Raw genomic sequence first — 12,849 nt, forward strand, 5'->3', positions numbered from 1 at the left:
CTCTTTATTTCACGTCTGCCTCTCTCTCTATAGTGTAAAACTTCTTCCCACTGATTCTTGTCTTACTCTTACTCTTGGGAGCACTGGAGAATCACATCTTTTTCCCTGTGACAGCCCTTCAAGCATTGGAAGATTGCTATCATCTCTCCCCTTGATCTAATAATAACAAGAACAATAACAACAATAGAGTTGGAAGGGACCTTGGAGGTCTTCTAGTCCAACCCCCCGCTCAGGCAGGAAACCCTATACCAGTGGTTCTCAACCTGTGGGTCGGGACCCCATTTGGGGTCAAACGACCATTTCATGGGGGTCGCCAAACAACGCAGTCCACCATTTTTTTTCCCCTTTCCTTAGCTGTGCTACTCCCTTTTATTCTATTGGCTTTTGAAAGCCAATAGAATAGACTCTCTTGAATAGAGTCTAATCCTATTGGCTTTCAAAAGCCAATAGGAATTGTCCAGGCTGTCTCTGCCCTGCTGAGCCCGCCAAAAGTCCCATTCTGCAAACGGTGCTGCACCAGCTGAGTATCCTCGACTTACGACCGGTTGGGGGTCACGGCATTAAAAAGGTTGAGAACCACTGCCCTATACCATTTCAGACAAATGATTGTCCAGTCTCTTCTTAAAAACTTCCAGTGTTGGAGCATTCACAACTTCTGGAAGCAAGTTGTTCCACTGATTAATTGTTCTAGCTGTCAGGAAATTTCTCCTTAGTTCTAGGTTGTTTCTCTCTTTGATGAGTTTCCATCTGCTGCTTCTTGCCCTGCCTTCAGATGCTTTGGAGAATAGTTTGACTCCCTCTTTGTGGCAACCCCTGAGATATTGAAGCAGTGCTATCATGTCTCCCCTCGTCCTTCTCTTCATTAAACTAGACATGCCCAATTCCAGCAACCGTTCTTTATATGTTTTAGCCTCCAGTCCCCTAATTATCTTTGTTGCTCTTCTCTGTACTCTTTCTAGAGTCTCAACATCTTTTTTACATCGTGGTAACCAAAACTGGATGCAGTATTCCAAGTGCGGCCTTACCAAGACATTGTAAAGTGGTATTAACACTTCACGTGATCTTGATTCTATCCCTCTGTTAATGCAGCCTAGCACTGTGTTGGCTTTTTTGGCAGCTGCAGCACACTGCAGTGCAGCACACCTCATAGGATTTGACCTCTTAGCCTCTTATAACCCTTTTCACTCTTGTCTGCATTATTTCCTGTTCCTCAGCATCCTTTTTGTTTTGATGACCACAACTGGGCATCAGCACAGAGTGATATTAACAGTTCTTATGATCTTGACATTATATCTCTGTTGACGTAGGTCTTAGCCCAAAACTGCATTGGCTCTTTTGGCAGCTGTAGCATATTGCTGGCTTGTGCCTAATCTACCAAGATACCCAGATTCTTCTCAGTCAGCTCCTGCCTATCTTGTACCTGTGCATCTGGTTTTTCCTGCCTAAGTGCAGGATCTTGTATTTCTCAACAGTGAACCTTGTTTTGTTGGATAAAGCCCAAGGTTCAATTCTCTGAAGATTATTTTGAAACTTGAGGCCATGTTCTGAGCTGTTAGGAATCCCTCCAGCTTTGTGTTATCCATAAATTTCATGAATGTCTCTTCTATTCCGTCCTTTAAGTAATTTATAAAGATATATACATTGCTTACTGGTGTACACCACTTAGAGAGTGCTTGCACTTAAAGCAGTATATAAATCTCATAAATAAATAAATAAATAAATAAATAAATAAATAAATAAATAAAATAATGTACCCAGAATAGACTGTAGAAAGCCCAGGTGCTAGAAACTAGACTGTAAATTCCAGTTAAAGAAAGGATATTAAAACATCCTTCCGATGGTAGAGATGCAATTTTTGCTGAAGTTCCTTACCTGATTTCTGTTTCTTTTGAAACTCACACCAAATCCTTTTTGAGATACGTTGAGTTAAACTTTATATAACTTTCCAAACATGGCTGCATTGTCTTATAGTGGCATTTTGATATTGGCAGATCTGTTCCTAATGAATCCCAAAATGGGATTTTCCTTCATAATAATAGACTTACACTTAGATGGTAAATTCATCAGGCCACTTGTCTATTTCAATCTTGGCAATTGTAAGATGCAGGGACTTCAGTTCCCAGTATTCCCCTGCCAGCCTGCCAAATTAAAGTCACTAGGAAAATCTAAATATAATCACCTTGGCTGTGTTTAAATGTTTTCCTTATTTTCCATTCTGATGTTCTAAAATTCCTGTGATGAAACTTGGATGGGTTGAGCAAGAGGGGAACCTTTGATTTGAATGACCCACCAAATTTAAAAAGAATAAGGGACTGAAACAGCAGTCCTGAATTTAGAAAAGCAAGCATCAGGGATTAGGTCTTCATTTGAATTTTTCTCCTTCCTTAATTTACAAGCGTTCTCAATATAGGTTTTCTTAGCTTAGAAGTTTTCAAAGCCTACCAGCCTCCATTTGGAATAATTTAGCAAACTAAATACCAAGGATTAAATCTTTGCCAGAATTACTCTCTGTCCTTTGTATGCTAGCTTTCGAGATTCAGGGAACATATTTATATGAGATGCTTCCTCTGAGCTTCCCAAGTTACTAGCTGGGGCAGTGCAGCCCAGGGACAAGTCTTAATAAGAACGAGCCTTCTACTCAGAGTTGGTACTGATCTTGTTTGCTAATAATAGCTTGCTTGAGATAGAATATTGCAGTTGTGTGTGTTTGTGTGCATGAAGGGTGCATTCCTCTTGGGCTGACAGGTGTCCCGGATTCTGCTCAGCCTGAATTCTGACCTTTGATACTTAAGCAGCAATCGCAAAATTCGTATGCATTACTAAGCGTGCTGAGCAAGTATTCTAGCCTAATGTTGTTAAGTAACCAGACTCTTCCTGGATTGCTCAGAAGCCCTAGCAGTTTTTACTCCCCCATCCCCCAAAATTTTCATTACTATGACCCATGCTGTATTTGTTGTTGTTGTTAGTTGCAAAGTCGTGTCCGACCCATCGCGAACCCATGGACAATGTTCCTCCAGGCCTTTCTGTCCTCTACCATCTTCTGGAGTCCATTTAAGTTCACGCCTACTGCTTCAGTGACTCCATCCAGCCACCTCATTCTCTGTCGTCCCCTTCTTCTATTGCCCTCCATCTTTCCCAGCATTAGGCCCTTCTCCAGTGAGTCCTTCCTTCTCATTAGGTGGCCAAAGTACTTGAGTTTCAACTTCAGGATTTGGCCTTCTAAAGAGCAGTCGGGGTTGATCTCTTCTAGGACTGACCGGTTTGAATGCCTTGCAGTCCAAGGGACTCGCAGGACTCTTCTCCAGCACCATAGTTCAAAGGCCTCAATTCTTTTGCGCTCAGCCTTTCTTATGGTCCAGCTTTCACAGCCATACATTGCAACTGGGAAAATCATGGCCTTGACTATACGTACTGTTGTTGGCAGGGTGATGTCTCTGCTTTTTAGTATGCTGTCTAGATTTGCCATAGCTTTCCTCCCCAGGAGCAAGCATCTTTTAATTTCTTGGCTGCAGTCCCCATCTGTGGTGATCTTGGAGCCCAGGAAGGACCAAACAACAGTGAGGGGGTATTGTCAACTCTGCAAAGAACTTGGCTGCAGCCATCTTGCCATGACTGGGTATTTTCATCAGGAAAACCAACAAGATCCCTAGATCTGGGCTGGCAGTATTGGCTGATTTTTTTTTCAAAACAAAAATTGCACATTGAAACTTTTTAATAAGTATAAACACAGGAGTGAGCAAAAATCAACTATTTGCATGGGTACTTATTGTACCCCCACCTTCTGCAAACTGATAGCAGATCTTTTTAAGATCTTGGGTGCAAGCCAGCCCATTGGCAAGCATTAGCAACATGTTCCAGGATCCAGTTCTGGCAACCGATTATGTGAGAAAATAGCTCATGAAATGTGGAGATTGCCAGTTTTTCAGCATGCATAATTATGTTAATGAACAGACTAATCAGTGTTCCTTGAACTGGAATGTTCCAGATGTTTGCATTACATTTCTCCTCATTCCCAGGAGAAGACATGCAATTAAGCTGGTAAAGGCAGGAATTGTCCACCACGTCAGGAAAGCGGCAGTTGAAGAGACTGGAGCATGTTCTCCGGCTAGACAAAATTATGGTTTTCATGGTAATCTTCTATCTGAAACTATTTCTGATATTTTTCTGTGATTGTGTTTTATGTTCAATCTTGTCTAGACATTTTGTTAAAACAATTTCAATGACTTTTCAATCCCCGATTTTAGTTTGCTGGTGCCGTTTCTCCCTCCATTTTTTATTTACTTGCTTTTATATCCTGCTTTTATTATTTTTTAAAACAACTCAACGTGGCAAACAATACTCTCTTCTCTTACTATTTCCCACATTCATCCCTAAGGCATGACTAGAATTCATACTCTCCTGATTTCTAACCTGGAGCCTTAACCTCTAGACCAGAGGTCTCCAACCTTTTGGGCACCAGGGACCAGTTACGAGAGGTTTTTTTGCGGACCAGAGGGTGTGTGATTTTTGTGTGCTGCCTGCATCTCACGGATGGGGCTTTGCTTGTTTTTGCAGACTGGTTGCTGGCATGCCGTGGCCACAGGTACTGGTCCATGGACTGGGGGTTGAGGACCTCTGCTCTAGACTCGGAGTAAACAAACCCTAGTCCATGGACTGGCACCAGTCTGTGGCGTGCCAGAAACTGGGCCATGCAAACAAGCAAAGCCCCATCGGCAGGATGCAGGTAGCATACGAAACCACACCCTCTCCAGTCCATGGAAAAATCTCTCTCCATGGAACCGGGTCTCTGGTGCCCAAAAGTTTTGAGGTCACTACCATCTTCCATCCTCTTCTTCTTTCATACCTCTCCCCTGCCATCCTCCTTACCCTTAAACTTTTTCAGCCTCATGCTACTTTTTAATTTCATTGATTGGTGGCTGATTGTGTGATTTTATAGGGTGTGACTGTCATCCATTGTCATCTACCAAGTCGCCTTTGAGTTGAGCTTAGCTTCTGATGATTTCATGGTCTTGTCCATACACTTTTCTTGATCATAAAATGGAAGTCATTTGCTGTGGTTTTGATATATGACTGGCCAGGGAACTCTGAGAGTTGAAGTCCACATATCTTAAAGAGTTGCCAAGTTTAAGAAACATTGACCAAGAGCCTGGAGACGTTTTGGTGGTCTCCCATCCAGAAAGTAACAAGGTTTTTCTCTGCTTAGATTTTGGAGATCACCAAGGATAGGCGTAGGGTGATAGGGCATATTATGGTATTCTGCAGTGGTATGCAGCCCTTAAGGTGATGCATTAGGGCAGGCAAAATGAAGGTCACATCCACTTTCATCCTTGGAAATGACGGGCAATAACTCCAAACTCATGAAACAACCTGTTTCAAATTTAAGGCCACAAAGTGACCTGTCTCAAACACAACAAACAGTATTTCAAGACAGCTTTTTGTCTAGCTCAGGGGTAGGCAACCTTGGCTCTTTTATGACTTGTGGACTTCAATACCCAGAATTCCTAAACCAGCCATGCTGACTCAGGAATTCTGGGAGTTGAAGTCCTCAAGTCATAAAAGAGCCAAGGTTGCCTATCCCTGGTCTAGCTCAAAGCTCTGGCAAAAATTCTCAAAACACTCCACTTTGCACTTGAAATGTGCCATTTAGCAAACTTTTGGACTGTAAATGTTTTGTAGTGAAGTGTTTGGTAGACCCCTAACGGGGTGACTTTGGGCCCATCACTATTTCTTAACCTACTTTGTCAGGTAAATAAATAAGTGTATGTTTATGGAAGGGGCAGATAAAACTGTTTTGTCAATTCTTCCTCTCTATTTTTCTGTTTTCAGTCTGCCCCTTTCAGTACTCCCCTGTGCGTGGATTCTAAGGGTATACTTTGCTCTACTGGTAAAAATGCAACCACAGCACTCCTTTTAATATTCTTTTAATCTCTCTTAAAGGCATGTAACCTTTTCCCTATGGGTGCTGCCTGTTTGGCACTGTTTTGGCTGCCCTAGTTTTCTTTCTTGTCAGGTGCCACTTGCAAACCACTTCAGGATTATGTTGCAGTTTATATCTGGAAGCTGAAATATCTTACACACGATTGAATCAGGTTGACAAGAAGGGAAAATCCATCTTCTGGTTTAGTGGGAAGAGAGTGCCACTCTATTCTACAGGCTTAGGGGTGGTATGAACGCAGTATTCCAGTATTTGAGGGGTTGCCACAAGAAGAGGTGGTCAACTTATTTTCCAAAGCACAGGACAAGAAAACAATGGATGGAAATAAGGAGAGGAGCAACCTGGAATTAAGGAGAAACTTCCTAACAATGAGAACAACCAGTGGAACAGCTTGCCTCCAGAAGTTGTGGGAGCTCCATCACTGGAAGTTTTTAAGAAGAGTCTGCACAGCCACTTGTCTGGAATGGCATAGGGTCTCCTGCTTGAGCAGGGGGTTGGACTAGAAGACCTCCAAGGTCCCTTCCAGCTCTTATTCTGAATTATCCAGGATAGTCAATGCCTTACTCAAATAATGGGGTGTGTCTCTTGTCCTCCAAGCAACATACTTAACCAGAGTTCTGAAGTAACCCATTTTCAGGGATCGCCCTACCCTGAGCATTAAACTAACCAGCCAAGATACAGATAATTACCTACATTTGCAAAATATGCAAAGCTTGATGAGGGATCACCTGAGTTATGTTTTTTTCCCTGACTTCATACTACTGTACAGTAGTCCTCGACTTATGACTATAATGGAGCTGATCATAATCGTAAGTCACGAGGGTAATAAAGTGGTTCATCATGTGGCTGATTTGATTACTATTTTTATGGTGGTCATTAACAACACCATGGTTGTTAAATGAATCCGCAGTGTTTTAGCACGGTCAACCATTAACCCATTGTTCGCTGCGGTGTTTTTTTGTCAAAACCCAGAACTAAACGGGGTTTTTGACAAAAGCGTCATAAATTGAAGTCATGGGATTGTGGGATGCTGCAAACAGTTGTAAATGACAAGAGCCCAACATGCAGTCATGTGACCAGGTAATCATTAGGACTTTGGAACCAGGTTGTAAATACTATTTTTTGGGGGGGAGAGTCTGTCGCAACCAGTGAAAATTGCAACAGAACCCCCCCCCACACACACAAAAAAAAGTATTTGCGACCTGGTTCCAAAATTCTAATGGTCCTCTGGTTGCATGACTGCATTTCGGGCACTTGGCCCTTTAGTCAACCTTCACTGGAACGACTTGCCTCCAGAAGTTGTGAGTTCTCCAACACTGGAAGTTTTTAAGACGAGATTGGACAAACCTGAAATGGTATAGGGTAGGGATAGGCAACCTTGGCTCTTTTATGACTCGTGGACTTCAACTCCCAGAATTCCTGAGCCAGCCATGCTGAGGAGAAATGGAGAGTTTCCAAGCTGAGCCATGCTGGCTCAGGAATTCTGGGAGTTGAAGTCCATGAGTCATAAAAGAGCCAAGGTTGCCTACCCCTGGTATAGGTCTCCTTCTTGAGCAGGGGTTGGACTAGAACAGGGCTTTTCAACCAGTGGTACAGGTACCACCTGTGGTACATTGGCACCTGGCAGGTGGTACGCGGCCATCCTAGAAAAGTAGTGGGGGAGGGGAATGAGCTGAACCGGTAGTAGCACTGCACAAGCCTGAGCGAGAGATAGCTGTAGCTGCAAGGCTGTCAGGGTTCAGTGGAAGCACCAGAATCAGGGACGCTTTCCAGCTGATCGGCGCTTCTTCAGGGCTGTCAGTGGAAGCTCCAGGATCAGCACCAGGCTCCAGCTGGAAAGCAGCACTGATCCTAGTGCTTCTGCTGAGCCCTGAAGAAGCACCGATCAGCTGGAATGTTGCAGCATCTCCAGGGTCTTGTGATTTACATTCAGATGCTTGGCAACTGATTCATATTTATGACGGTCACAGTGTCCCAGGGTCAGGTGAAGTGACCAAAACCTGCTGCAACCACCCAGCAGACGGGGGGAATAAAAATCAAACACCCCCCACCCCACCCCTGCTGCCAATCCTCAACATAAATGCTCACAACAATGAAAACCTCGGACAGGAGGAAGAGCGCTGCCGGGCGGGCAGGCGTCTTGCTCGGCTGTGGCTTGGGGGGCACTTTTTTCAGTGCCATTGTAACTTCGAACAGTCACTAAGCGAACTGTTGTAAGTCGAGGACTACCTGTACTTTATCACTTTTTTCTCTTTTTTTGGGGTCATCAAGTTTTTGACACCTTGCTAGGCGACTGGTGGTACTCGGATGTTGCTATATCCTAAAAGTGGTACAATGGGTGAAAAGGTTGAAAAGCCCTGGACTAGATGACCTCCGAGGTCCCTTCCTACTCTGTTATTCTGTTATTCTATTCTGTTACTCATCATCATTATCCTTCCAGCCTATAAGTCAATGTTTCTCAACTGAGCATGCTGGTTGGGGAATTCTGGGAGTTGAAGTCCACAAATCTTAAAAGTTGTTGAGAAACACTGCTTTAGCTCATTAATGTGGCTCAGGGTGGGTAATTCCAGTTCTATGCCTTCTGGCTTTCTTTCTTTCTTTCTTTCTTTCTTTCTTTCTTTCTTTCTTTCTTTCTTTCTTTCTTTCTTTCTTTCTTTCTTTCTTTCTTTCTTTCTTTCTTGGTTATTTGTTCAGAGGAAGAGGGGAAGGGGAGTAGGAAACCCACCCCTTCTGGAAGCAAAAAGCTGTTGTTTTGTGAAAGTACAGTACACATTAAGCCATGTTCTTGCATCATCTGGTGTTAGAACAGATTTCCCAGCTCCTTGGCGTCGTGACTTGGATCGCGGCCTGCTTTCAGTTATCTAACCCTCCCTGGCATGCTTTTGGGCTGCACACGGCCCTGTTCCTTTCTAGACTCCCGCCATACGATTTCATGTATTAAGGCAAAGCCTGTATTTTGACAGCTGATGCAGCTCTGTCCTTGTGAGACGGATCTGGATGCTCTCAGTTTGAATCTCATCTGTACTTTGGACTTATTCGTTGGTTGAGTCGGTGGCCTGCGGGAAGACTTTCTCCCCCTCTCACCAATTGGTTCTCAAATTGGAGGGAAGAATAATAACTTGGAGCTAAGATTGTCCCAAAGGTGCTTTTTCAGAGGGCATTTTGTTCCTCATCCAAGAAGCTTCTTCAGTTCTGGAGCATTTTGGTTCTGGAGAACTGAAGAAGCTTCTTGGATGAGAAGCAAAATATCTTCAAGGAAAAACAAAGAGAGTCCAGTTGCCTTTTGAAAAAGCACCTTTGGAACAACCATGACCTGGATGACTGAAAATCTCCATAGACATTTATTACTAAGATGTACAACTGAAGCTGGTGTGGGTGTGTGCGTACGCATGTGCACATGGACAACCATGATCTGGATTATGGGAATCTCCATAGACATTTATTGCTAAGATGTACAACTGAAGCTGGTGTGTGTGTGTGTGCGCACAAGCCCCTCAAGACTTCCCAGAGCCCTTATGAAATTGTAATTATTAGTGGGCCGAAGGAGAGACTATTAAATAATACTAATTGCCTGCTTTTGAAGAGTAATCTTATTAATACATTGAATTGAATTATGTTTAAAAGCCAGTTTCATATAAATCAATTTTAGTTTTCATGTTGGCCTCTAGCATTAGAGTTGTTGGGAGTCAGATCCTATGTAAGTGATAATAATTATGAATAATAATTTTCTTAACATGTCTGATATAGCAGTCTTTGAAAACAAGAAAGTTTGATTCACTGTTGTTGCTATACTGAGTGATGCTGAAAAAAAATTACAAAATATCACGACTTGCAAATCAAAGTTGAATGCTGACAGAAAAAGAAATTTGCTGTTATACCAATCATGACTGGAGTTCTTGGAGAAATATCTATAGAACTCTCTTGATGTTTGGACGCTTCAAATTGTTAGACCTGAATGCCCTAATTTTTTTAAAAAGAATAACAACTTGCTTGGAACTATCTATATCCTCAGATGCTACCAATAATTCTTAGGTCTTTGGTTAGGACTTGAATTATTTTCCCCAGTTTTTGACTGAATCTAACTATAGATTACCCTATAATTATGGATTGTCACACAGCCAGATGTTTAGAGGATATGACATTTTTGTCTACCTATAGAAGTCCTTCCAAAGGATCCAGGATAGGCAGATGTTGATGTTTTATGGTTTTAAGATATTGTCACAGGATGTAAGCTGTTCTGAGTAAAGCTGCCTTTTGCAGTTGATTGATGGTGATTTTGTCAGTACAGATGTAATTCAAGCAGTGCTGCAGATGTTTTGGAATTTGCATCCAAGACACCTATTAGAATTGTTACTATCTTTCTGATGTCTTCAGGTATTACCATGTCCACTGTCCAGATTTTTTTTTTATCTTATCGACAATTGTTAACTCTGGGGTATTGTGTGGCAGATGTGTTTGAATTCTAAAGTTGCCAAGCATTTAAGCTTCTTTATTTTCTATCACATTGCCTATTTTGTGGTCTCTCCCAGTACTTGCCTGCAGGCGAATGGTATTTCCTGTAGACATTCCTATTATTATTATTATTATTATTATTATTATTATTATTATTATTATTATTATTATTATTAATCATCGCACAGTCAGCCAGATGTTCAGACTGGATTTGGCATTTTGTCTACCTATCAAGTCATTATTATTATTATTATTATTATTATTATTTCTGGAAGATGGAAACCAACCCCTAGCTCAGCTTCAGTCTTAGATTACTGAAAGTTCTCCCCACCACCACCACCACTCCAGCTTTATTGGGCTGATTAAAGTCTGCTTCCCCTAATTTTGTTTCTTCCAGCTGCGTTGGAGCACAACACCCATACCATCCAGCCAGACATGCCCCAAGCCTTTTTAAAGCATTTGGCATGTGCTCCTGCAAGCTGGCTGTAACAGGCTCATCTAGCTATTTGCGATGTTGGGAGGAAAGTTTTGGCAACGTTGCGATTCCGGCAAAGGTCAACGCACAATGTCGCTCTTTTGCTTGTAAGGGAGAGCGTAAGGTTGATGGTGCATGAACCTCGGTCAGCCTTTCCCGCTTCTGCTTCGTCATTGCCCGAAAGCCGAAGTGACTGGACCCTTCAGCAGCAGTAAAAGCCGTGCCTTCTTCCTTTATTCTTGTTTTAAAGAGAGAGAGCGAGAGAGAGAAATGCAGGAAGGATTACGGGCCAAAGCAGCTGCTGCATGCTTTGAATGCATTGTGTAGAGGTCTCCGTTTTGACCCTTCATCATCGCCTCTCCGCAAAGGGTGACTCACTCAGTCCCCAAATACTGTGGGAGAGCAACCCTCAACTTAATCTCTGAAAACTTTCCTGCGGGCGGGGAGAAGGAAGCCGACCCCTCTTCTGAAATTTTCTCCCCACCCCACCCCTCTTTTCTGCAGAGGATTCCAGAGGACCTCAGTCTCGATGCCTTCTTGGAAATGAACGACTCCAAAGTCAAAGACACGATGAAGAGATACGGGGCCAGCATGGAAGAATGTTCACGGCTGAACGGAGCCCTCACCTGCTTGCGGAAAGCAACGCGGATGGGTAAACAAAGGCTTCTGGGGACGTGGGGGATTTTCAAGGCGGGAGGAGAAGAGAAGGGGAATTGGGAAGGAAGACGCTTTCCTTGAGTTCACAGGGAGCTGGGGCTCCGCAAAGAGAAGAAGGGAGTGTGAAAAAATGGGCTGGGGGAGGAGTTGCGGCTTGCCAGCTTGCCTCCAGAAATAGTGGGTGCTCCAACACTGAGATTTTTAAGAAGAGATTGGACAACCATTTGTCTGAAATGGTATAGGATTTTCTGCCTGAACTGAACTAGAAGTCCTCCAAGGTCCCTTCCATCTCTTTATTCTGTTTTTTTTTGGGGGGGGGGCTTTTTGTTTTTGCACATGGGCAGGTTAGACTTTAGGAGAGTGTGGCTGAAAGAGTTAAGATGGGCTGAACACTAGGAGGGAGGGAGGGAGGGTTTCAAGGTAGCTCATGAAAGCCTTGGGAGCAACCTCCCAAGTTCCAAAAGCTAATACCAGATCAAACTATGTAACCTGGAAGAAGGAGAATGTATTAAAATTGATTGGCAAAAAAAAAATAGTCCAGTTAACCACATTTAATTTAAATTCAAGGAAAGTGAAATTGAATGGTATTTTTTTTTTATTTTGGGTTTCCTATTCCCCTACTTTATGGGAGGGCTGCCTGCTTTGGGTTCAGAATCTCCCACAATTCCCCATGCAGCCCTAGCTGGACTATTCTCCCCCCTCACCACCCCAAAGATATGATTCTGGGCAAAACAACAAAAGATTCCCCACTGCCGTTTTTAAGACTTTATTCATGCCTTCAGCTATCATGGCATGCATTAAAGGCAGTGTTTCTCAACTTTGGTGATTTTAAGATGTTTGGACTTCAACTCCCAGAATTCCCCAGCCGTGCCTACTTGAAATGGGGGCAACATTTTAAGGGGGGGGAATTGAAACAGGAAGTCATTTTACTGATTTAGAAAGCAGTCCTGTTTGTGTCTGTGGCGTCCTTGGTGCTCTCCTAGCTTGGTTTGTTTGCTTGCAGACGTTTCATGACCCAACTAGGTAACACCATCAAAGGGTGGAGTTTGTTCCCTGTTTATATACCGTTGCTTGTCTTGCCAGTGTGGATTTTCTCCTTGGTAGTTCCTCAATTAAGATATTGTTTTTTACTTGATTGTTCATCTTGGTAGTTTCTTGGTTAGGATATTACCTAGTTAGGGTATTAATAAGTAAGTTTTATTAAGTAACTATTAGAGTGTTGTCTAGACGGGTAACGTCTGCAAGCAAACAGCCGAGCTCAGAGAGCATCAAGGATTTCAAAATTCAACCCTGAGCTACAGATACTCTCTTCTATTGAAACCATTAGTAT

General features: G+C 42.9%; 1 protein-coding gene across 9 annotated transcripts in view; it reads left to right on the plus strand.

Annotated features, from left to right (window-relative positions):
- KSR1 (kinase suppressor of ras 1) overlaps positions 1-12,849 on the plus strand; it is a 178,897-nt gene that overhangs the window by 106,301 nt on the left and 59,747 nt on the right. For 8 of the 9 annotated variants that reach the window (XM_039341390.1, XM_039341398.1, XM_039341416.1 and 5 more), the window contains one exon: positions 11,367-11,514. In XM_039341390.1, coding sequence (XP_039197324.1) covers positions 11,406-11,514 — 109 coding nt within the window. In that variant the 5' untranslated portion in view covers positions 11,367-11,405. Of the gene's footprint in view, positions 1-10,870; positions 11,232-11,366; positions 11,515-12,849 lie in introns of those variants that run through there. The other variant, XM_039341384.1, reaches the window with a different exon arrangement.

The sequence above is a fragment of the Crotalus tigris genome, unplaced genomic scaffold (assembly GCF_016545835.1).
Source record: "Crotalus tigris isolate CLP2741 ecotype Arizona unplaced genomic scaffold, ASM1654583v1 scf7180000017550.10884619, whole genome shotgun sequence".
Classification (NCBI taxonomy): Eukaryota; Metazoa; Chordata; class Lepidosauria; order Squamata; family Viperidae; genus Crotalus; species Crotalus tigris.